The sequence below is a fragment of the Manis pentadactyla genome, chromosome 3 (genome assembly GCF_030020395.1).
Source record: "Manis pentadactyla isolate mManPen7 chromosome 3, mManPen7.hap1, whole genome shotgun sequence".
Lineage (NCBI taxonomy): Eukaryota > Metazoa > Chordata > Mammalia > Pholidota > Manidae > Manis > Manis pentadactyla.
In genome coordinates, this window is record NC_080021.1 from 90,010,019 (window position 1) to 90,032,273 (window position 22,255).

General features: G+C 41.5%; 1 protein-coding gene across 3 annotated transcripts in view; it reads left to right on the forward strand.

The window, feature by feature from the left end:
* WDR37 (WD repeat domain 37) overlaps window positions 1-17,255 on the forward strand; it is an 80,323-nt gene extending 63,068 nt beyond the window's left edge. For all 3 annotated transcript variants that reach the window (XM_036910749.2, XM_036910759.2, XM_057498105.1), the window contains 3 exons: window positions 10,573-10,707; window positions 11,140-11,254; window positions 14,336-17,255. In XM_036910749.2, coding sequence (XP_036766644.1) covers window positions 10,573-10,707; window positions 11,140-11,254; window positions 14,336-14,467 — 382 coding nt within the window. In that variant the 3' untranslated portion in view covers window positions 14,468-17,255. The remainder of the gene's footprint in view (window positions 1-10,572; window positions 10,708-11,139; window positions 11,255-14,335) is intronic.
* Window positions 17,256-22,255: the final 5,000 nt, after the last annotated feature.

Below are 22,255 nucleotides of genomic sequence, written 5' to 3' on the forward strand. Positions count from 1 at the left end.
AAATTCTCTCTTTGGCACAGTCTCCCTGTGGTGTCAGAGAAGGGGAAGTTTTGCCTTTCTTTAAGCCTTTGGGAATATGTGGGGATTGTCTAAGGACTTGTTTGCTGCATCTGGAAGGTAGTCTCTGCTCTGCCCCTACAGGCACGGGTGTGCTGGATTTGCCTGGAGAGGCCCATGTGGCATGGCCAGCAGGTGGGGCTGCAGGCTGCTCCATCTTATCTGAACTATCTTCCTGTGTTAGATCAGCCGTAAACCTCTAGAAAGAACTGCAGTTTGGAAGAGGAGGAAGTGGCATTTTATAGAGTTTCAGCTGTGGACTCTTAGCCGGTAACTACTGCTCTTCTGTCTCTGGCATAGGTTCTCTAGGTCGAGCCCAAATGACAAGTAAAACCTTTGCAAGTGGATGAAAGTGGATGTACCCAAACAAAGGCATACTTTTATTCAAACCAAACATGAGGGCCTCATTCCCAATTAAGAACAGAGGAGTGATTAATCTTGACTATGTGTTCAGTGTAATCAGTCATCTATGATATTCTGAGTATGGCTTCTCAAAACAGATCTGGGTTCTCCTGCTGCCCCTCAGACCTGCCGTTTGCTCTGATGGACCCATGCCCTAGGGGACGGGACATCTGGGAACTTGGCTGCCGTGTTCCTGGCTGTTTGCCCCTAGGTATGTGTCTGCCATAGAGACCCAAGGGGTTAGATGTCCCATCTGCATTTGCAGCATCTACCATAGTGTCTACATGCAGGAAATCAGTCAAAATGTTTTCTCTGGAGTACGTGTCTATTCCTGTAGTGCTGTCTCCTAGTCTGGGAGGTGACTCTTAGTTTCTCAGAGTGATTTTCTTGAGTCCTTTCAACAGGATTCTTTTCTGAACTGTAAAAATGAAACTCAGACATGCTGATCTTAAGAGCATTGCCCTTCCTTGTTTGTTAGTGTTGTCCTAAAAAGTCAAATGTGGTGTTTTTTTTAGTGGATTATTGCTTAAACAGAGGCAATATTTCTTTAAAATATGTGACCACGTATTTCATACTAACATGATGTGAACACACATTAGAAAAGTTTATCTTAGGGTGTATTTTCATTTACAGGAATTTAGCATGGATTCTTTAGTAAAGTATGTTGGAATCTAACATCGTTTATAATGTGGGTAATTCACTTAACTGCCCAGTTAATTTAAATTCCTGCATGTGGAGTTTTCTTAAGGTGTAATGTAGTTGTATAGGCTTCAATATTGTTGGCCTAGTTTTATAATCCATTTTCTCTTGGAGCTGGGAGAGATTGTTTTTCCTTTTTCATTTTCTCTTACTGTTATCCTTGTACTTTTACATGGATTTTGTGCCTTTTTTAAAAAGTAGAGTTAGAGGTGTAACGCTTCAGTGTAAGATAAAAATCATAGCCAGATGGCCCCCCTTGAAATCTATGCTGCTATTATTTTTGCTGGATCAAAATAGAGCTCTTTTTTGTAAGCTCTTTTTAAGACTTTTTCATTGTAAATTTTGTGAAGGCACGAATATTCCTTTCTTTTTTCTTGGTGTGTTCTATTTTTCATTCTGTATTATGAAATCTCTTCATTATACTAGGAATTTTACCCTTATTAGGATACTTAGTATTAACTATGTGGCTCTTACTATTTGACTGGCTGTTAGTGAGTAGCCCAAGCTGTGTCAATTTGTATGAAAGGTAATTAAAATTTTTTTTTTACAAATTGTTTTCCTAATGGCAGCATTGCAAAACTATAGTATATGCTGTTCTTGGAATTAAATATAGTATATGCTGTTCTTATTTCTTAAAATAAGAAATGTTTAATAGGAAAATTTTGGAATGTCACAGGAATTTCAGCTGTTGGCAGTTTATTTCTTAAATATTTCTGTCCTTGTCAAGAGCTGGAGCTGAACTCCAGTGCATTTCATCTGAAGTAAGCTAAGTCCTTAAATATTCATGTGTTTTTCACCTGATAGTATACTTTAGTAAGCAAGCCATTTCAAGAAGTGTTGTTGGGTGACCCCTGGCTCTTCCCTTTGTGCTGAGTATTGCTGTACACTCCTGTGGGGTAGACTCAGCTCACAGGTCATTCCGGCTTCCTCATGGATGGTGGATTCAGGAACATTTCTGCAAGGGGCTCTTATTGTAGTAAAATTTATTTGTCAGTTAAGGACTAACTGTCCTTTGAAAGGAACATGAGAAGGGACCATGAGAGATGTCCATTTAGATTGTTATCTAACAGAAGGATCCCAGATTCCTTCCTCTCACACCACCACCTTCCTGTGGAGCTTGGTGGGGTGCCCCCCTGCACTTCTTTTAGTTTCCCTTTGTGATATTTCAGTTGCTATAAAAGGGACTGGCAGTTGATGCAGTCACTGATCATGGTGTTCTCCTGGGGTGGCTGATGATTCCATTCTGTACCTGGTGACAGTATTTACCAGTGTGAACTCTGGCATTAAATAAACTCGGAAATTAGTTCAACAGATAAAATACCTGTGAATCCAAATTTTTTCTTTTTTGCTGTAATTTTGTCCATATAATTATAACTTTATCTCCCAAATGTGAACTTCGGTGCTTGCTTTTAAAGGAAACAAACACCACATCTAACAAAACAAAAATTTTTTAATTGGTTTAAAAATCATGATTGCCTTAAAGTTATGACATTTTCATATGCTTTTATTGCCAAATACTCAGGGGAGATATTTAGTACCTAGTACTGAATTCTAGATCATATACTTATGAAGGTGAAAATAACCTTAAATTTTATGTCATCCTAGTAACAGTTTTCTTTGTGCTTTTGAAGAGAAAAGGTGTTTTGAAAGCATGGCATTTTTAATTGGGTTGTGGTCTTACCTGTATTGAATTCTGTGCTTGATCAGTGACAGCTTGTGCACAGGCCCAGGGTTGGGGTGGGCAGCAGTCTGTCAGCAAACTGCCTTGGGGGCTGAGAGGCTGGTAGACTGCACTTGGTTTGTAAATCCATTATTGGTGACCACTTTTACCCTTTTCTGTGGGTAAGAGGAGGAAGAGAAGAGATGGGTATTCATTCTGCTGAGTGGTTTCTCCTAGGGACTGGAGGATGGCTCCAGAAGGGCCTCTGGTGTGGAAATTACTGCTTGAGTTGGAAGAGGACCTGTAGCTTCAGTGGCTTCAGAACTACGTGCTTTGCCTTTGAATCTAAAACTACCTTTCAATTTCACATTCCCTTACACATATGCTTGGAAGTCTGGTTCTGTCTTCTTTCTAATTAGATGGATTGAAAATGGTTTTGAGAATGTTTGGAGGCTTATATAATTCCTGGCAGTAGTTGGTTGGTTATCATAAAACCAAGGCTTGAGAGACACCAAGGACTATGGGCCAACAGAATAACCTCCCAATATATTGCACCATTTCATGTTTTTATCAGCTTTGTTAGGCCAAGTACACTGTAGATCTATGGAGAGGTGGATTGGGAGCAGTAGTTGGCAGAAATGTGATCTGACTGCACTGGTTGTGTTAGGTGTGTTTTTGGAAGTTTCTTTTTATTAATTAATAGATGTTTTCTCTTGGCATCACAGAATAGAGCAAGGAAACCTTAGTAAATAAAGTGTGCAGCTTATGCTGCTGAAGTGTACATTTGTCACTCATATACTGAGGCCCGCTTGTGGTTTTTCTGTGAGATCATTTGGTAGTACACTTGCATGCCACTGAGAGGCATCTAACAGTCCGTGTCAGTCCCTGTAGAGCTGCCCGGCCCCCTCACCTACCTGCTCCTTGTCTGTGGTGTGTATGTACAGCGATTTAGTTAACCACTGTCTTGCCAATACATCTCAAAGTTATTTCCTGTTCAGGGTAGAGTTTTTAAAACCAAGAGGGGATTTAATATTTTTCCATTTATCCTTTTAAAATTCCTCATTTAAGAAGGGCAGCTCAGTAACTAATACACATAGAGATTTCAAGGAAATTAATGCCCTTAAGTCACTGTATTTGACAGCTTTGTTGTGACCCATGAGGTTGCTTCACTTTTATTGAGATGACCTAACAAAGGATTGTCAGGGTATTAACATGACTAAAAACTTTCTACCTGCATTGTTATAGACTCATTCATTCAGACATGAGATGTGTCTGGACCAAATTCCATGTGTAGCAGAAACCACTGAGTGATGGTGTGTGATGAGCTGAGTGAGGAGGGAGCAGCTTCCAGAAGACAGAGTTTGTTTTTGGAAAAATGGTGGAACTCATGGTCTGTGAGCCTGGTTCCCACACATGCTGGGCCCACGTGGGGCTTGAAACCCCTGTATGGCATCTGTACTTGCTTGCACTCAGCCATGGTGTTTAAGCCACAGGGTTCTGATGCTGCTGATGGAATGGAGAAACAGTTCATTTCCCTGCCGTCCTCAGGAGTGAGATGTTCCTTTCCACATAGTGATTTCTTCAAAATCCTTCAAGAACCAAAACTTAAAAAAAAAAAAAGGCTATTTTGAGTGTGTATGTATACAGAGTGGGCCTTCAGATGAGTTCAGCAACCTTATACGTGCTGTTTTTTGCCCACACCCGTGGTGCCTCATGCTGTGCATTTTGACTTCTGTGTCTGCTCTGGGTGTTGTTCGGTTTGGTTTTGGCTTCTCTGCAAGTGCTTTTTTTGTGCTGATGCCTCACTTTATCTTTCATTTACCAGATCCTCTTCTGATTTATTGCTCCTAATATTTTTTAACTGATTGAAAATGAGCCCTGAATGAAAACCTAAGGGTCATTCCTGTAAAGAAAGTGTATGAATGTGTGGACTTCAGGAATTTTATCCTATATTCTTAGAGACCATGTTGCAAAAGTAGTCAAGAACATACATTTGAGGGATATGTATATATAGGATTCTGTGACAGCAAATAGTTGTAAGAATGGTCTGTGTACTTATGGACCTGTGATCTTCTTGGGAGGACAAGACAATGCACGAAACAGAACAAAGCAAAAGAACAGAGACTGGGTGCTGGCACTTTGTGCAGAAACACAAAGCTTAGTGTTAGTACTTAGTCCAGAGAATGCAGGCTGGTTGTTGGCACTTAGTCCAGATAACACGAATGTGTAAATTCCGTGTGCTAGAGAAAACCAGGAAGCTGTGACTTGGGTTGCTCTCCTAAATGAATAAGGTGATGCAGGGTATCTGAGGGTTGCTGTAATAACTGATTCTGACCTTTTTAAAGTAAAGTTTGACTTTCAGTTGCCATCCTGCTCAAGTGTGGACTCCATGGATATTTTCTGGTACCCTTCAGTCCTTGAGTGGGTAAATCAAATCCTGAGATCGTTACTGAAGTAGCATCCACTTCTGTATCAGTGGGAGGTCAGTTATGGCTCTTTTTTATACACACCCACCCACCCACACACACACACCATCTGCATACATGTCACATCCTGTGGAGCCCTATCAATTTGGGTGGGCATGCTCACATGTATGTATGTGTATCTGCATAGGTGTCATGCTCCATGTGGCCTGTGCCACTTCTGATGGGTATGCTCACACTCACACTGATATGAAGCACATTTGCACACAGTCCTTGGGCTGGAAGGGCCACAGGCACCTGTAGTGCAGTTCAGGTGGAGTCAGGTCCATTGAAGATAAGATAACCTTCCCAGCCCTGTGACAGGTCAGTGCAGACCCAGGGACGGGCTTGCTGGCTCCATGTGACATCTTGTTCATCTTTTGATGAACATGGTGGTTGTTCATCTTTTCTTAACCATTAAAGCAATAGTGACCTTCCTTTGACTTCACGGTTCTTGGCAAATCTAATATATTTAAGAGTAGAAATCTTGTAGTTTTAGTCTATTTCTGACTTGAATTTTCCTAGTTATTTTGGTAAATAGGGTTTGTCTATATCATACTACTTTCAAAGCAGATGTAAAAACTTTTTCCTTTTAGAAGATTTAAAAATAAATGAAACGTTTGAAATTGCTTACTTCTCAATTCTTATACACAGGATCACATACCAGTGATATTGGGACCTTGGCTGTTGTTAATTGATGAGTATGTAACAGACAAAGTGTTGGATTCAGAAAATAAGGGAGTGGAAAGGCTTTAAAACCTGAGGGAGATATTCCTCACCATATTTAAATGGAATACAATTCTCTTAGATTTCTGTAACATTTTTGATATAATGACAAATATTCAAAACTTATTTACATTTGATGGTTACATTGTTTAATAAGAATTAAGCAATGACCAGATTTCACAGAAAGGAAATTGGTCTTGGTCCTTGATATTGCAAGCATGAGTTACTGTATAAGTGTTGCTAATTTTAACTTCTCTGTAATTTTAAACCAGTTTGGAACTGCCTATCATCTTTGAATAATATGTGGAAAAGGTTCTTATTAAATCAATAAAATGCTAAGGAGGAGAATTTAGGCAGTTTAACTAAAAGCAACACTTTTGACATACTCTCAGAGCCATTGGCCTATAAGCCTGGTTGTTGCAGAAGCTTTTCTAGCTTTGGGGTGATTACAGCAGCAGCACTTTCAGCCATTACTTACACTGTGCTCCCTAAGACCGCACCGTGTCTCATAATAGTGAGGACCTTTGCTGTCTTCCCCACTGGAGTGGAAGTGTCATAAGGAACATTTTTACTGTCTTCTCTGAATGTGTTCTCTCATACAAAGCATGTGATCTCTCATACAAAGTAGGTGATCAGAGACCTTTGTCAAATGAGCAGTTCTGTGGTTCAGTCCCATCCTAACTTAGATTGGAAGTCTCCATTACTGCTGAAGAGGGAGATATAACAATGTGAGCACTGAATGTCAGATGTGTGAACTTCTTTTTTCTAGAGAAGTTGAATTTTAAATCCTGAAAAAGAATCACATGTGATACAAGTTTGGCTTTTCCTTTGAATGTTTTTCATCGTAGGTTCTACTTTTTTGGAAGTTAACCATCTAGACATATTCAGAAATACGTTTCATTTGGAGATGAGTTTTCTGTTTCTCATTCAGATATCTGAGCTCTTAAAATACAGGCTGATGTAAGTTCTTTAAATTCTGAAAAGCTCACGTGAGAGGAAAGGCAAAGGACAATATGCTTTACTAGATCCTGGGGTGTCTGTTTATTTAGGCTGCCTGAAGACTTGCTTCACCTCTTAATTTAGTATCTAAAAAACAGTTTGGAAAATGGTGGTGAGGAAGGACTATGGCAATCTGATCACTTTGCACACAAAGCACACAGTCATGACAGGCTTTATGTTGAATGTACAGTGTCTCCTGTGCAGGCTTGTGAGTGAGTTCCGGTTTGGTGGGTCGGAAAGTACTTCCGTCCTTTTGTCGTGTCTGATCTATTGGAGTGCAGAGGTATTGAGTTTGTGCTTTCACGTGAACACTGCAGCATGCCTGTGCAGCCGTCTGGCTGGGGAGCTGCACTGATGCCTTCCTAGATAGTAGAGGGCACTTTTCAAAGATGGGCTCTTGTGCAGCTGAAAAGATGAGCCAGTGTTCTAAGGGGAGGGATGTCCCAGAGTGCTTTCTCTTCCAGTCTGTTCTTCAAATGTAGAAGTATCACTTTGTTTTGTAGGAAGCTACATCTGAAACATAAGAAATGGGAGCTCTGTAGTCAGTTGCTGACATGGAGCCAGAAGAGCTCACTGCTTCAGCATTTCAGGGCAGCATTTTCCACATCATGTATTTTTTTTCTTAGCAGTGAAATTCTGGCAGATTGTTATGCAAAACAGTTTTGTGTCTCTGTGTGACTGGGAAGACAGCTGTTAGTCCTAATGAGGAGTGCTAGCATTACAGTCTTTCCGTTGATTGAGACCCACGGAGGGAGCAGAATGTTCCAGACCAGGCAGTGGTGTGCGGCGAGAAGGTACTGCGCCGTCAGCTGGAAGCACATGCTCCGCTGCTCTCGGCGACAAGATAAATGAGTTGGCTGGAGTTTGGCAGAGCCTGAGTTTTTCCAGTGAGCGGTTGTGGCGTGCTTGCTTCCCATGGGACCTGAGTCTGAGGGTACCTTTAGAGCAACTGCCTCTGTGCCAACTTTCCTCTCTGATGCCCTACAGTACTTGTCAGGATTGTGATTTATTAAAACCCTAATGTCTTTCAGCATTTCATTAACATGGAGTAGACAGTCTTTTATGGGGACTTTCTTTCATTAATTTAGCAGAATGTTAACTGAAGTTTAACTTGGCCAAAATCTCCTGAGGCCTAGAGTCCACAGAGAGGTCCCTGGCATCATAGTTTCCGCTCTGCAGAACTCTGCCAGTGGCTAAAGCCTTCAAGCTTCTTGTGACCTATGCCCTGAGGAGTGTGGTGACCTCTATACTGAGGGGTGTGGTGACCTCTGCCCTGAGGAGTGCGGTGACCTCTGTACTGAGGAGTGTGGTGACCTCTGCACTGAGGAGTGTGGTGACCCCTGCACTGAGGAGTGCGGTGACCTCTGCACTGAGGAGTGTGGTGACCTTCGCCCTGAGGAGGATGGTGACGTCTGGACTGAGGAATAGTGACCTCATTTCTAGTGTAGCCCTTATGTGGTCTTTGTTCTAAACAGGGAACTCAGATGGGCCATTGGGTTGATGCCCCAGCTTTACCCTGGTCTCCCCCTTTGTTCCTGTGTTACCATGGCCTCAGCAGGCTTGTTTCTTCCCTGGGTTCCTCTCTGTATCTCACTGGGACGCTGATTTAGCGTAATGCCTCCAGGTCCATTGGGGTTGCTCCAAACGGCAGAACTTTCTCCTTTTTTATGGCTGAGGAATGTCCTGCTGTGTATGGACTACATCTTTGTCCATTCCTCCATTGGTGGTCACTTAGGTTGTTTCCCTATCTTGGCTCTTCTGCATAAAGCAGCAGTGAGTAGGACAATGTGGATTTCTTAATGAGTTAGTGTTTTTGTTTTCTTTGGATAAGTACCAGAAGTGGAATTGCTGGATCATATGGTATTTCTGTTTTTAATTTTGTGAGGAACCTCTGTACTGTTTTCCATACTGACTGTGCCATCATTTTATATCCCCACCAACTGTTTGATTTGGTCCCATTTGCTTATTTCTGCTTTTGTGGTCACATCTAAAACATTGAAAAGATGAATATCATGAAGTTGTTCCCCTATGTTTTCTTTTAGTAGTTTCAGTTTCAGGTCTTACTTTGAAATCTTTAATCCATTTTGAGTCAGTTTTTGTATATGGTATGAGATAGAGTCCAATTTCATTCTTCTTCAGGTGGATACCAGTTTTCCCAAGACTGTGTATTGAAGAGACTGTTCTTTTCCCCATCATGTGTTCTTGGCTCCCTTGTTGAAGATCAGTTAACCAGAAATGCATGGATTTATTTCTGGGCTCTTGATTCTGTTCCATAGGTTCTTGACCCCTTTCTGACCATTATTTTCCCAACTAACAATTCTGATTGAACTGAAGTGGAGATAGGTTCTGTAATCCCATTTTTTTAAACATGAAATTTACCATTTTAACAACTTTTCAGTGTACAGTTCAGTGGTGTTAAGTACATTAACATAATTGTGCAACCATCACCACCATGCATTTTCAGAACTTTCTCATTTTTTCAAACTGAAATTCTGTTAAAGCCATTTCCACATTCCCACCTATTATAGGTACCTCATAAAAGTGCAGTCCTTCTTTATTTAAAAGTTTATGTGGTAGCATGGTCAGAATTAAATGTTTTTAAGGCTGGATAATATTCCATTATATGGATATATACCACATTTTGTTTATCCATTCATCTGTCAATGAACATTTGGGTTGCTTCTATCTTTTAACTGTTGTCATATTGCTTCTTGGAATATGCATGCATAAATCTGTGCAAGCCCCTGCTTTCAGTTCTTCTGGGCATATCCCAGAAGTAGGATTGCTGGGTCATGTGGTAACTCAGTGTTTAATTTTCTGAGGAGCCTCCATACTATTTTCCGTAGTGATTGTGCTGTTTCTCAGGTGTAGTGATTGTGCTGTTTCTCAGGTGTGTACACACAGAGCATAAGGGTTCTAGTATCTCCACATCCTCACCAACTCTTGTTATTTTCTGTTTTTGGCTTTTGTTCTTGTTTTTTTTAGTAGCCATCCTAATGGGTGTGAGGTGGTATCCTGTTGTGGATCTTGATTTACCTTTCCCTAATAATTAGTAATATTGGACATCTTTTCATGGGTTTATTGGCCATTTGTAAATCTTCCTTGGAGAAAGGTCTGTTCAAGTCCTTTGCCCATTTTTTGATTTTTTTTTTTGTTAAGTAAAGGAATAAGTTTTTATCCAGTGTTCTGATTATACTGATTGAAAGTTGCAGTTGGAATTTTTTTTTTTTAATTCTCTACAATCAGGCACAAATGTGTAGAAATTTGGCAGGTTCTGTCTAATCCATATCTTCTGGTAGCTTCTTTTTGTTCCATTGCCTGGAAAAAAAGAGACTAGAGTGGACTGGACTGTAATTTTCTAATTTCCTGAGGAGAAATTAGGAGTGCTTATTTTCACACTTACAGAAAAGTTTTAGCAGAATGTAAGACAGTGGTCAGCTTGCACATCCCCAACATCCCCTCCACATGCTAGAGACTCTGGCAGTGAGACCATGTGTTTATTACACGTGTGTGTGTGTGTCCTGGAACTTTTTGATGAGGTTCTGACCCTGTGCCCTTTAATTGTAGCACCGTGACTTCTGCTGTGTTCACCGTGGGAGATAACGTTGTTTCAGGTAGTGACGATCGCACTGTGAAGGTCTGGGATTTAAAGAACATGAGATCTCCCATTGCCACTATTCGTACGGACTCTGCCATCAATAGGTGAGGAAAGCTACTCGTTACATAAACATGTAGATGATTTGAAAGAGTCGATAGTAGTGTAATGTCTTCTTCATGTAAATTTAGTGTTCATTAATAGGGCCTTGGGAAAAGTGTAGACTCCTGGGGAAATATTTTTTATTTATCTTCTAATGCAAATTCAGTATTTTGTGAATACTCTAACTTAAATGTAAAATCAGGGTTGGGTAGTAAGCTTTGTAAGAATAAGAGTGAGCCATTTATGGCCAAAGGTTTATAGGGCTTTTGTTTAGTTAGTCCACATAAGTTACATGTATTCTAATGCCATAGACAGACACACAATACCTGCAGCTTGCTAATGTGCCTTGAAATGTGAATACTATGAAATATCCTTCTGCATTGTAATGCGTGCTGTCGCTGTTTTATATATAACATGCTTCTGTCTCTTCTTTGTAGGATCAATGTATGCGTTGGCCAAAAAATCATTGCCCTTCCACATGACAACCGACAAGTGAGATTGTTTGATATGTCAGGCGTAAGGCTGGCAAGGCTTCCCCGCAGCAGTCGGCAGGTATGTATGCTGTTGATTTGTGTGTTCACAAAGAGCCTTAGGAAAAACTTGGAATTCACAACCTAGGTCATCACCAACTAAGAGAAATGCACTGTGAGCCCCACATGTGTTTTAAGAGTTTCTAATAGCTGCTTTAAAAAAAGAGAAGTTAATATTAACAATATATCATATTTAGCCAAATATGTCTGAAATAATATAGTTTCAATATACAGTCAATATAAAAATATTAGAGATTTTTGATTCTTATTTTCTTCCCCCATCATTGGATGCTAGATTTTCACCGGATATACTTGATCTGTATTTAAGAATTTATAAACTTTAAGTAGAAAATGTTTCCCAGTACTTGAACTGAGTATTAGGTTTTAAGTTTAAACAAACGTGAAATCAGTCAGCTGTCATGGCAGCATTCAGGAGCTCATATGCACACGTGTGAGTGGCTTCCACATTAGGAACACAGTCTCAGATATTTGCAGCTAACTTATACAAACTGCAAATACATTTGAGGACAAGTATCTCAAGTAGTCAGATGGGGCTGGTGGTTGTGGGTTGTGGAAGCTCTTGAAGGAGGGCCCCCCACCTCCACCCACAACCAGAAAACACCTTCCCATGGCCAGTCACTGGACAGAGCTCCATTTGAAATGGCTCCCTCATTCAGCCCAGAGGATGTAGTGCAGTGGAGTTGGCCATTGCAACTGTGGTGGTCAGACTGTCTGTCAGTTACCTGAAAGTAGGGCAGGAATGGACAGCAGTGCCTTGCCTCTTTCTAAAGGAGTCCATCCGGGCCCTGGTCCAGTGTATCTGTGTGCCTGCCGTGCTCCCTGCTCTTGCCTTCAGGTTGATGCCCTGCCCTGTTCCTGGCAGCTTGTGAGCTTCAGGCTGGCTCTGTGGGAAGTGTGGCTCCAGAGAGCACAGACCAGGTGGTGAAGTGGGTACCTGCTGCCAACATGGCAGTCCCCTTTTTTCAGGTGGCAATAGCTTGCTGAAAGCCCTGTGTCCTTAGGGCTGTTCAGCTGTTCTTCCGTGTCAGAGCTCACATGCTCCCAGTTTTATTGGGCTTTGCATTCTGTGGTGCACGCTGAAGGAAAAAGAGTGATGAAATTAGAGTAGCTACAAAAGTTTTCACCACCCCTAACAGAGCCATAAACTCCCTGTCCTGGTTAATCTTTTCATGTTTTGGTAACTGAGTATCATTAATGCATCATCTGCACTGCATCCTTATTGTGCTGGGGCTTTCTCATTTCAGCATGTCTTGTGTGCCTTACCTAAAATTGCTGTGCAACATGGAAAGCTTGCATTTTGAAAAATAGATATATGAGAGTGTATGATTTCATTACTTTGAGAACATTTTCCTTCAAGAAAATAGGGAGTTCTGGGTAGTTCATGGTAGGACTAATTCTGTGGGGACAGTTTCATTTTTCATTACTTGTAAAATTCCAACAACCTTGTTGGAATTGCAGAATTCTGTTGTGTTTGGATTTATTCCCTTCTAAGGGGGTATGTGAAATAGATTGATTATTTAAGATTAATAAATAACATTTTACTTCATTCTGAACTTGCAACACTTTTTCAGATAAGTAAATATGGTTTTCAGTATCATAGAACCATGCCTGAAATCCCTGGTTTGTATTGTCTCAGCTTCTTTCAACTGACAGATTTTAAGTAGAGAAGCATCACTTATTTAAACTCAGTAGCTAGAATTAAAGGGGCTCATAATGTGAATCTTTTTACTTCAGGGAACATAAAAGTGACTTTTCCTAAAAGCATGTTTTAAAGCAAGGCAAGCTCTGTCAACTGTTGAAAGGAATTAAACAGAAAAAGTTTCTGTGGGCAGGGTGTTTGGGAGGGTTTTCAGAAGGCACAGAGGCTCTTCGCACAGGAGCGTGAACTGCTTCCTGTGAGTCGGCGCCCAGAGCCATCCACTGGTGGGTGTTCCACGATGTGTGTATTCACTGAGGTGAAAGGTGGACTCAGAACTCGAGGTGGCTCCAGCCCTGTCACGAGTTAGCTCATTCTGACCCACTTTCTGTGGGTGCTCTGTGGTATTTCCTCTTACCCAGTTACCACGTACCTGATTTCAGGGTTTCTGCAGTGACTGCCTTGAGTTGATCATCTTTAACTAATTCTTATACAGAGGCTTGATCATAGTGCCCATTAATGGATGTGTTGTTCATGGTTTTTTCTTAGGTTTTTAATGTAGGAGTGACATAGGTAGCTTGTGACCTTGTGTCACATAACCTTCCATTTGTAATACTATGACATTTGGGCCTTCTGAGTTCTCTGCGGATGTATAGATAGCATGCTGCATGCTTCACATGTGAATGTTTTGCAAAGGGAACTTCTGTGCATTCCTTTGAATATTTATTTTACTTATTAAATTTCTGTTAGCTTTTCTTAATCCCGCTTCTTGTACTTACCTGTACATTACAGTAATGACAACATATTAGAGCTATTACATTACTTTAAAACATATGAATATGTCCTTTGCTTGTATCTGTATGTGTGTATACCAGATATATCACACTATAAACTTTCAAATATTTTCCAATAGTTTTTCCCAATATTCTGATATTTAACTGGAATTTCTCAAAGTGGCAGGAATCTACTTGAAAGGCTATTTTATCCCGTTCTGTTTGGCACCAGATGTATTTTTCTAGTTCCTTTGTTACCTGAGTCAGTTAAAATGGTATATGAGGTCTTTGAGTGAATTCCATGGAATTTATTCCCATATATCATCTAGCCTCAATTTATTCATTAAGAAGTCTCAGACTGGTCATTTATTCTTTCTGAGTGACTCATCTCACTCCCTTTATTATAGGAAGAGTCATAAGTGCCTTTGATGTGAGTCTCACTTAGTTCATTACGTGTCCTGGCTGCTCATCTCATTACGGTGTTACCACTAGTGCGTCATCAAAGCCCTTGCCATGCTCTGTACTTTTGGCTCATTTTGACTAATCCTGCCTGTTAATTTTTTTCTTTCAATTCAGTCCCTTTGAGTGGTTTAGTAGTTAAATTGGCTGAGGTTTTGCAGCTCTTATGCTTCAGGAATAATGCACTAATTCTCGTTTGTGTGATTGGTAATAGGGCCACAGAAGAATGGTGTGCTGCTCGGCGTGGAGTGAGGACCACCCCATGTGCAATCTGTTCACCTGCGGGTTTGACAGGCAAGCCATTGGCTGGAACATCAACATTCCTGCGTTGTTACAGGACAAATAAAGTCACCGGCACTCCTTGTTTTGTAGCTTGCCATGGACCTGTGACTGGTGCAGGCTTTTCTCATGTTGATCCGCCGGTTTTGTGAGAGTCAGACCTAGAAAAGGGTGGTTTGTGTATTTCTTTCTACATTGTACCTGGCTTGCATGAAATGTACAGAAAAGTGTGTGCTCATATATTTTTGTCTTGTGTGTGTGTGCTGGCATCCTCTGGTCAGGAGAAATAGAGCCCCTCCCTCTAACACGCCACGTTTGGTTGGGTACTGGCATTTGTTTGACAGATGATAAGAGGGCATTATGTTTATATGAGGTGACTGTGACCCTGTGAGTGTGGCAGCCTGCTGCATTTCTGGAATAATTGTACATCTCGACCTTGTCCTGGGCACAGTGCAGAGCTGCATCTGCGTTGGCTAATGAACTGTAGGAGTGAGCCTGATACGTTACGTGTGCTCTGTCTGAAGTGTTGGCATATGCTGTCCCATGATTCCGCTTCAGCTCTGTGTTCTGTTACAGTTCAGTGACTTTAACCTGGATCTTAGAAGTTAAAAAAAAACAACATTAGAATGTTGAGTTGGCAACATTCAGAGTTTCTTTTGAAAAGAAAAAATTTCTGCTCTTTTTATAGAAAATCATTTCAATCTCCTAAGGTCTCATAGTAGCAAATTCTAAAATGTAATGATTCTAATCACTGGTTTCACATATTAAGCAAAATTTAAAGCACTTTAGTTTATAGCTATGGTTATAAACAGGTTTAGAAGTTTCAAGTGACTTATCCACTGAATGTGAGTTGACCTTTTTAAGAAGGCCCTGCTACCTGAAAACAAAACCTTATTTATTTTCTACACCTTTAGTTTGAATATTTCTAAATGGGTTCACTTCCTTGGTGGTATTTGAGAGCCAATAATGCAAATAAATGAGTACTACCTCAAAAACAAATGTGTTTGGAAAACTTGGGAGTCTCACTGTTGCCTAGCTAAAGCACTTTTGACTGATAGCTGGAATACTGAATTCAACTCAGAAGGCAAGGAAGACAATCATAGCAAATGTATCCTGAAGATGAAAGGCTCATCTATTAGCCAGCGAGGTGGAAACCAGCAGGGTAGTCGGCAGGTAACAAGATGTGCTTGTCTAGGCAGCTGGGACACTCCTCCCTGCCAACCCTCCCTCTGCCCAAGTGAGCCTGCTGCTCTTGTCTTCTTGGAATTACTGTTATCTGATGTTTGTGGGTTTATGTTTCTTGTTGAGTTATAGTTTTGATAAAGAAGCATCTCAGTGTGTTGCCCCTCATGTTTATAATCCTTTGAATGTGTCCACTTGGAGAGGCACAAGAGGGTGATGTTGAAAATGATCATGGGTGATGCCCCACAATCCCTGTGTTTCCTGTTTTGTGGGGACAAGGGGCTGGAACTGGCTGCTGGTGGAGTGCTATGTGGTGAGTAGTGGAAGCAGAGCATGCAGGCTGCCTTCGGTTGGAGCATCCCAGGAGTGGGCTTGGCTCTCTGGAGGCTCCTTTCGCTCAGGTCCCATGGTAGCTATCCTGGGAATGCCAGCCCTGGATCATGCGGTATGGTTCTGAAAGGGTCCACACAGCCTAGGAGGCCTAAAGGAAGCACCGAGAGAAAGCAGTTGTGACAGGTAGTTGAGGTTGTTGACTGAGGGATGGGCAACACATGCTTCAGAAGCAGCTTTATTTTTAAAGCTTAAGAATTTGTTGTATTTTAAAAGTCTGGCATTTCCCCTGACGCTGAGAATGAAGTCAGGCTTACCCCTGGTGGGCTGGGTATTCAGGTTCCAGACCTTGCCATCAGTAATGGTCTCATGGCGAGATATGAGCTTGCCGTGTCTCCTCTGCTGCTCCACACCCCTAGGTAGGCACAGGAGTAGCTCTTGAGTGACAAGCTACACTGTACAACCATGCTCCCAGGTTCCATTTGTGTTTTAATTTTAATATCGGGATGTATTGGAGTCATTCTTTGCAACATTGAAAAATGTGTACAAATAGCTAAGTCAAACGTGCAAACCAGATCTTTGCCAGATTAAAAATATTTGAAACTTTTAAATATATACATTTCTGATGGCCATTTAGCTCTGTGCACATTTGTGCCCTTCATGGCTGCAGCTGCTCACATCTAACTGGAAGGGCCGGCCTCCTCAGCATCTCCACAGGTGAAAAGCTCACAGAGCTTGAGTGAGTTCTCAGGAGCAGGGCACACTGTGCATCACCATGCCATCCCTGGACAGGATTCCGTCTGGTGCAGCTGGGGTCCTGGTGGTGGTTTTAGGAGTCATGAAGGAGATCGGGGATAGTGAGTATGGGCGTGTGCATGTGCATGCGTGTGTGAACGTGCCTTTTGTGGCTGTAATTAAGTCATGTGATCAGCCACATGTAAACTCATCTGAAATAGTGTTTGGAGATGGGAGAGGTTTTGTCCTATATGCTGAAGTGTCCAGAATTTCATTTAATAATGGAAGGAAAATATGTGGTTACTGAAAAATGTGTATTGGTAGAGAATTTCATAAGAGATACTGTTGAACAAAGCAACACTCTTTTTCTCAACCACTGCACATCGGTTTCTGTAGAGTCAGCAATTCTGTATATATTTTGTAATCTGAAGAATCCTATGTAAATCATTTGTTGCTTAAATCTGTGAAAAACGAGTTTCTTTGGGGGGGAGTATGCATTTGTAAGTGTTGTGCCGAAGCATGTGTTTTTATTGTACTGATGCAATTGTTTTTAAGTGTTCAGTGTCTTCATTGCAATATGAAATTCATTAAAAATCCATGTTCCATAATGACTGTTGTAAAAGCTTTATGTTACTAGGAGTTTCTTTTTATTATTTTTCTTCTTTTTAATGTTTTGTTTTGGTGAAAGCATACTTGGTGTGGCTGCTCCTGCTCAGGGAAGCCCTGTAATGGCTACAGGAACCTCAGGTTCCCTGCCTGCTAGTGGTTGCTGTGTGAGACCAGAAAGGCTCATTGCCTACATTGTATAAGCACTGGAGATGCATTCAGTCCCAAAGGGCAGAATTTCTCCACTGACTACTTAATCCTGTTCCCTTTAGAAATGTGTGATTATTATGTAAATTTAATCACCGCATCTTCAGTTACATTTAAAATTTCACGTTAGTATAAAGAACCAAAGCAAGACATGTACTATGATTTAATCAAGATGCCGCTAAGACGTCACCCTTACTATCTGCAGATTTTCTGGATTTCCTTAATGAATTAGAAGTTAAATTATTCCAATAATTGGGAATATTCTTAGTGCAACATATATAGAGCCCATATTATGGTGGGAAGAAGCTGAAAATGAAATTAGATATAAGGGTGATGTGATTTAAAATTAATTGTATTAAAACATCTTTAGGCAGCTTTTGGTTAAAATGCAAATTGATGAAGCAGATTTTGGGGCTCTAAGAGCTGTGTGCTTGACAGAGATATTATGCCCATTTATAGTCCTGTGACATCTGAGGAGATAAGGCTGGAAGGTTGTCTAAGTTGTCAGTGAGTGCAGACAGGAGGAGCCAGGGAGGAGTGTGCCCAGAGTGAGGGCAGGCACCTGGGCTGGGAGTCATGAGCAGACTCTAGCTGTAGCCTTGGCAGGCTAGGTGAACTCCACTGGCACTGCCTGCCTTGTGGGGACAAGCCAAGGGGTCACAGCCGTGCGCCACCCCACCTCCCCCCAGGTGGGGGGCATGGCTGCAGGGGTGTGCTGGGGGCAGCAGGGTGAGGAGGCTCCTGGGTCTGAGGTCTGGTTGGGATGGTCAGGCGGTTCATTGGAGGGGGAAGGGTTCTAAGTGCCTCAGGTCAGCTGTGTTTCTGAAAAATAATTTCAAGTGGCCTATTTAATTAGTAGTTCTAGTGCTGCTGGTTATCCATATGGAGAAAAATATCACACCAAAAGAAAATCAACCCAAGCATTATATGTTAAATGAAAAACAATATCTTTAAAATAATACTTTTATGACTTTGGGTTCATTAAACAACTATCTAAAAATGCATTATCTGTACTGGGGAAGATTCATACATTTAACTATTCAAATGAGAAGGTCTCTGGGCATCATAGGGAATCTCAAAGGGGTGACTTTGCTGCAGATTAGCAACACATCTGATCTGTAGGGGATTGATTCTCAGGCAGAAAACAAAGCAAAAAATTCTGTGTCTGTAGGAGGATTGGAAATTCATCAGCAGATGTGAATAGGATGTCACAAAAGAAAAAACTCAACCTACCAATAAATAAGTGTAGAAATCAAGAAAATGAAAGTTAAGGCCAGAATGAAATACTGTTTGACAACCATTAGATCGGGAAAAACTCTGTCAGGCATGTAGACTTCTGGAACTTTTATATATACTGTTGGTTTGGATCTATACTGGAAAATACTGTCAGTAAGTCTGGATGTATGTATGCCCTGCTGCCCCAGCAACTACTAGGCATATATTTAGAACATGGTTTGTCAAGCGTGATGTCTAGAGACCTTGAGTGTCAAAGTGATGATCCCTGGGTTCAACCCCAGAACTACTGACTCAGGGTCTCTTGGGATAGGATGCAAGGATCTGCATTTTAAACAAGCTTCCCCATGTGATTCTTCTGTCTGGTTTGAGAGCTGCTGTCCTGAAGAACCTTTTGAACATGTGGACTCAGGACATGTACTGGGTTGCAGCACCAACTGGAAACAACCCAGCCAAACACCAGTAGGGACTGGTAAGTTAAACCATGCTATGGCTACCTAACAAAGCATTATAAAACAGTAACAATGAATGAACAGCTCATTGATTGTTGGTCTTAGGAATGTAGTGTTGAGTGAAAAAATAAGGCAGTGGACACTATGCACAGTCTGAAACTTTTCTGTAAAGCACACACAACCCAACCATACAGTTATGGTCATGTATTTTGGGACTTGAGAGAAAACCCAAAATTCAGCAGGGTGTTCTCTGGGCCAGGAATGGAGGGTGAGGTGGGAGGCAGAGGGTATGGTCAGTAAGCCCAGAATGGGCTGTGTCTAGTTCCTGATTGGCTGATGGTTATGTAGGTCCATGTTCAGTTTGCTGACTTCTCAACTTAAATATCTTTATAGATATTCCTTTAGTGTGTCTAAGATTATATAATTAAAAAGTAATAGAGAAAGAGGAGCCAAGATGGTGGCATGAGTAGGAGAGCAGAAATCTCCTCCCAAAAACATACATATTTTTGAAAATACAACAAATAGAACTATTCCTAAAAGAGAGACCAGAAGACACAGGACAAAAGCCAGACTACATCTACATCTGCGAGAACCCAGCGCCTTGCAAAGGGGGTAAGAAACAAGCTGCGGCCTGGTGGGACCCAAGTGCCCCTCACCCCAGCTCTTGGTGGGAGGGGAGGAGTCAGAGCGGGGAGGGAGAGGGAGCCCAGGACTGCTGAATACCCAGTCCTAGCCATCTGCACCGGGAGCGCAGACACACAGTGCGTGGTGTGCTGGATACGGGACAGTAAAACCTGCGAGCAGGTCCCAGCAGCCGGTGCCCCTGGGACAAAAGAAAAGCGAGTGCTTTTGAAAGTCTTAAAGGAACAGGTGCCTCACACCTGGATGGAAGCATCTTGGGACAGTCAGCCCAGCAGCTGGGAATCCCAGGGAACTCTGGGCACCCTAACCCCCTGGGCAGCAGCGCAGCTTGGAGGCCCCTCATGGCGATAAACAGCCCCCCGTCCATTCCCCCTCTGGCGCGGCCCCGCCATAGTGTAGCAGCAGCCTGAGGCCGGCCATGCCCACTGCAACCGTGGAGCTTACTCCACAGCAGCTGGGAAAAAATCAGAGACCCCATCTGCGTGCAGCTGCTCAGCATAAGCCGCTAGGGGTCGCCGTTCTCCCAGGAAAGGAAGGCCAGGACCAAGTGGAAAGGGTATTGGTTCTCCCAGCTGACCATGTGCCAACTGCACACGACTACCTCTATCGCCATGAAAAGGAAGAAGAATTTGATACAGTCCAGACTAACACAAACATCCTCCCTGAGAGGGAATCTGAGGAGATCGATTTAACCAATCTTCCTGAAAAAGAATGCAAAATAATGGTCATAACCATGCTGATGGACTTGCAGAGAAATATGCAAGAGCAAAGGAGGGAGAATACAGAAATAAAATAATTTCTGGAAGGACTTAAAAGCAGAATGGATGAGATGCAAGAGGCCATTAATGGAATAGATATGAAAGAACAGGAATGCAGAGAAGCTGACGCATAGAGAGATAAAAGGATATCCAGGAATGAAAGAATATTAAGAGAACTGTGTGACCAATTGAAATGGAACAATGTCTGCATTATAGGGGTACCAGAAGAAGAAGAAGAGAGAAAAAGGGATAGAAAGTGTCTTTGAAAAAATAATTGCTGAAAACTTCCCCAAACTGGGCGAGGAAATAGCCTCTCAGACCACGGAAGCACACAGAACTTCCAACACAAGGGACCCAAAGAGGACAACACCAAGACACATAATAATTAAAATGGCAAATATCAAAGACAAGGACAGAGTATTAAAGGCAGCCAGAGAGAGAAAAAAGGTCACCTACAAAGGAAAACCCATCAGGCTATCATCAGACTTCCCGACAGAAACCTTATAGGCCAGAAGAGAATGGCATGATATATTTAATGCAATGAAACAGAAGGGCCTTGAACCAAGGATACTGTATCCAGTATGATTATCATTTAAATATGAAGAAGGGATTAAACAATTCCCAGACAAGCAAAAGTTGAGAGAATTTGCCTCCCACAAACTGCCTCTACAGGGTATTTTAGAAGGACTGCTCTAGATGGAAGCACTCCTAAGACTAAATAGATGTCACCAGAGAAAATAAAATCACAACAAAGAAAGCAGACCAACCAAATACTAACTAAAGGCAAAAAATAAAATCAACTACACACAAAAGCAGTCGAAAGAAACACAAGAGAGCACGCGCACACACACACACACACACACACACACACACACACACAAACACCTAACATACAAAGAATGGAGGAGGAGGAATAAGAAGAGAGAGAAATAAAGAATCATCAGACAGTGTTTATAATAGCTCAATAAGCAAGTTAAGTTAGACAGTAGGACAGTAAAGAAGTGAACCTTGAACCTTTGGTAACCATGAACCTAAAGCCTGCAATGGCAATAAGTACATATCTTTCAATAATCACCCTAAATGTAAATAGACTGAATGCACCAATCAAAAGACACAGAGTAATAGAACGGATAAAAAAGCAAGACCCATCTCTTTGCTGCTTACAAGAGACTCACCTCAAACCCAAAGACATGCACAGACTAAAAGTCAAGGGATGGAAAAAGATATTTCATGCAAACAACAAGGAGAAAAAAGCAGGTGTGGCAGTACTAGTATCAGATAAAATAGACTTCAAAACAAAGAAAGTCACAAGAGATAAAGAAGGACATGATATAATGATAAAGGGGTCAGTCCAACAAGAGGATATCACCATTTTAAATATATATGCACCCAATACAGGAGCACCAATATATGTGAAAAATACTAACAGAAGTAAAGGAGGAAATAGAATTCAATACATTCATTTTAGGAGACTTCAACACACCACTCATTCCAAAGGACAGATCCACCAGACTGAAAATAAGTAAGGACACAGGCACTGAACAACACACTAGAACAGATGAACCTAATAGACATCTATAGAACTCTACACCCAAAAGCAACAGGATACACATTCTTCTCAAGTGCACATGGAACATTCTCCAGAAGAGACCACATACTAGGCCGCAAAAAGAGCCTCAGTAAATACCAAAAGATTGAAATTCTACCAAC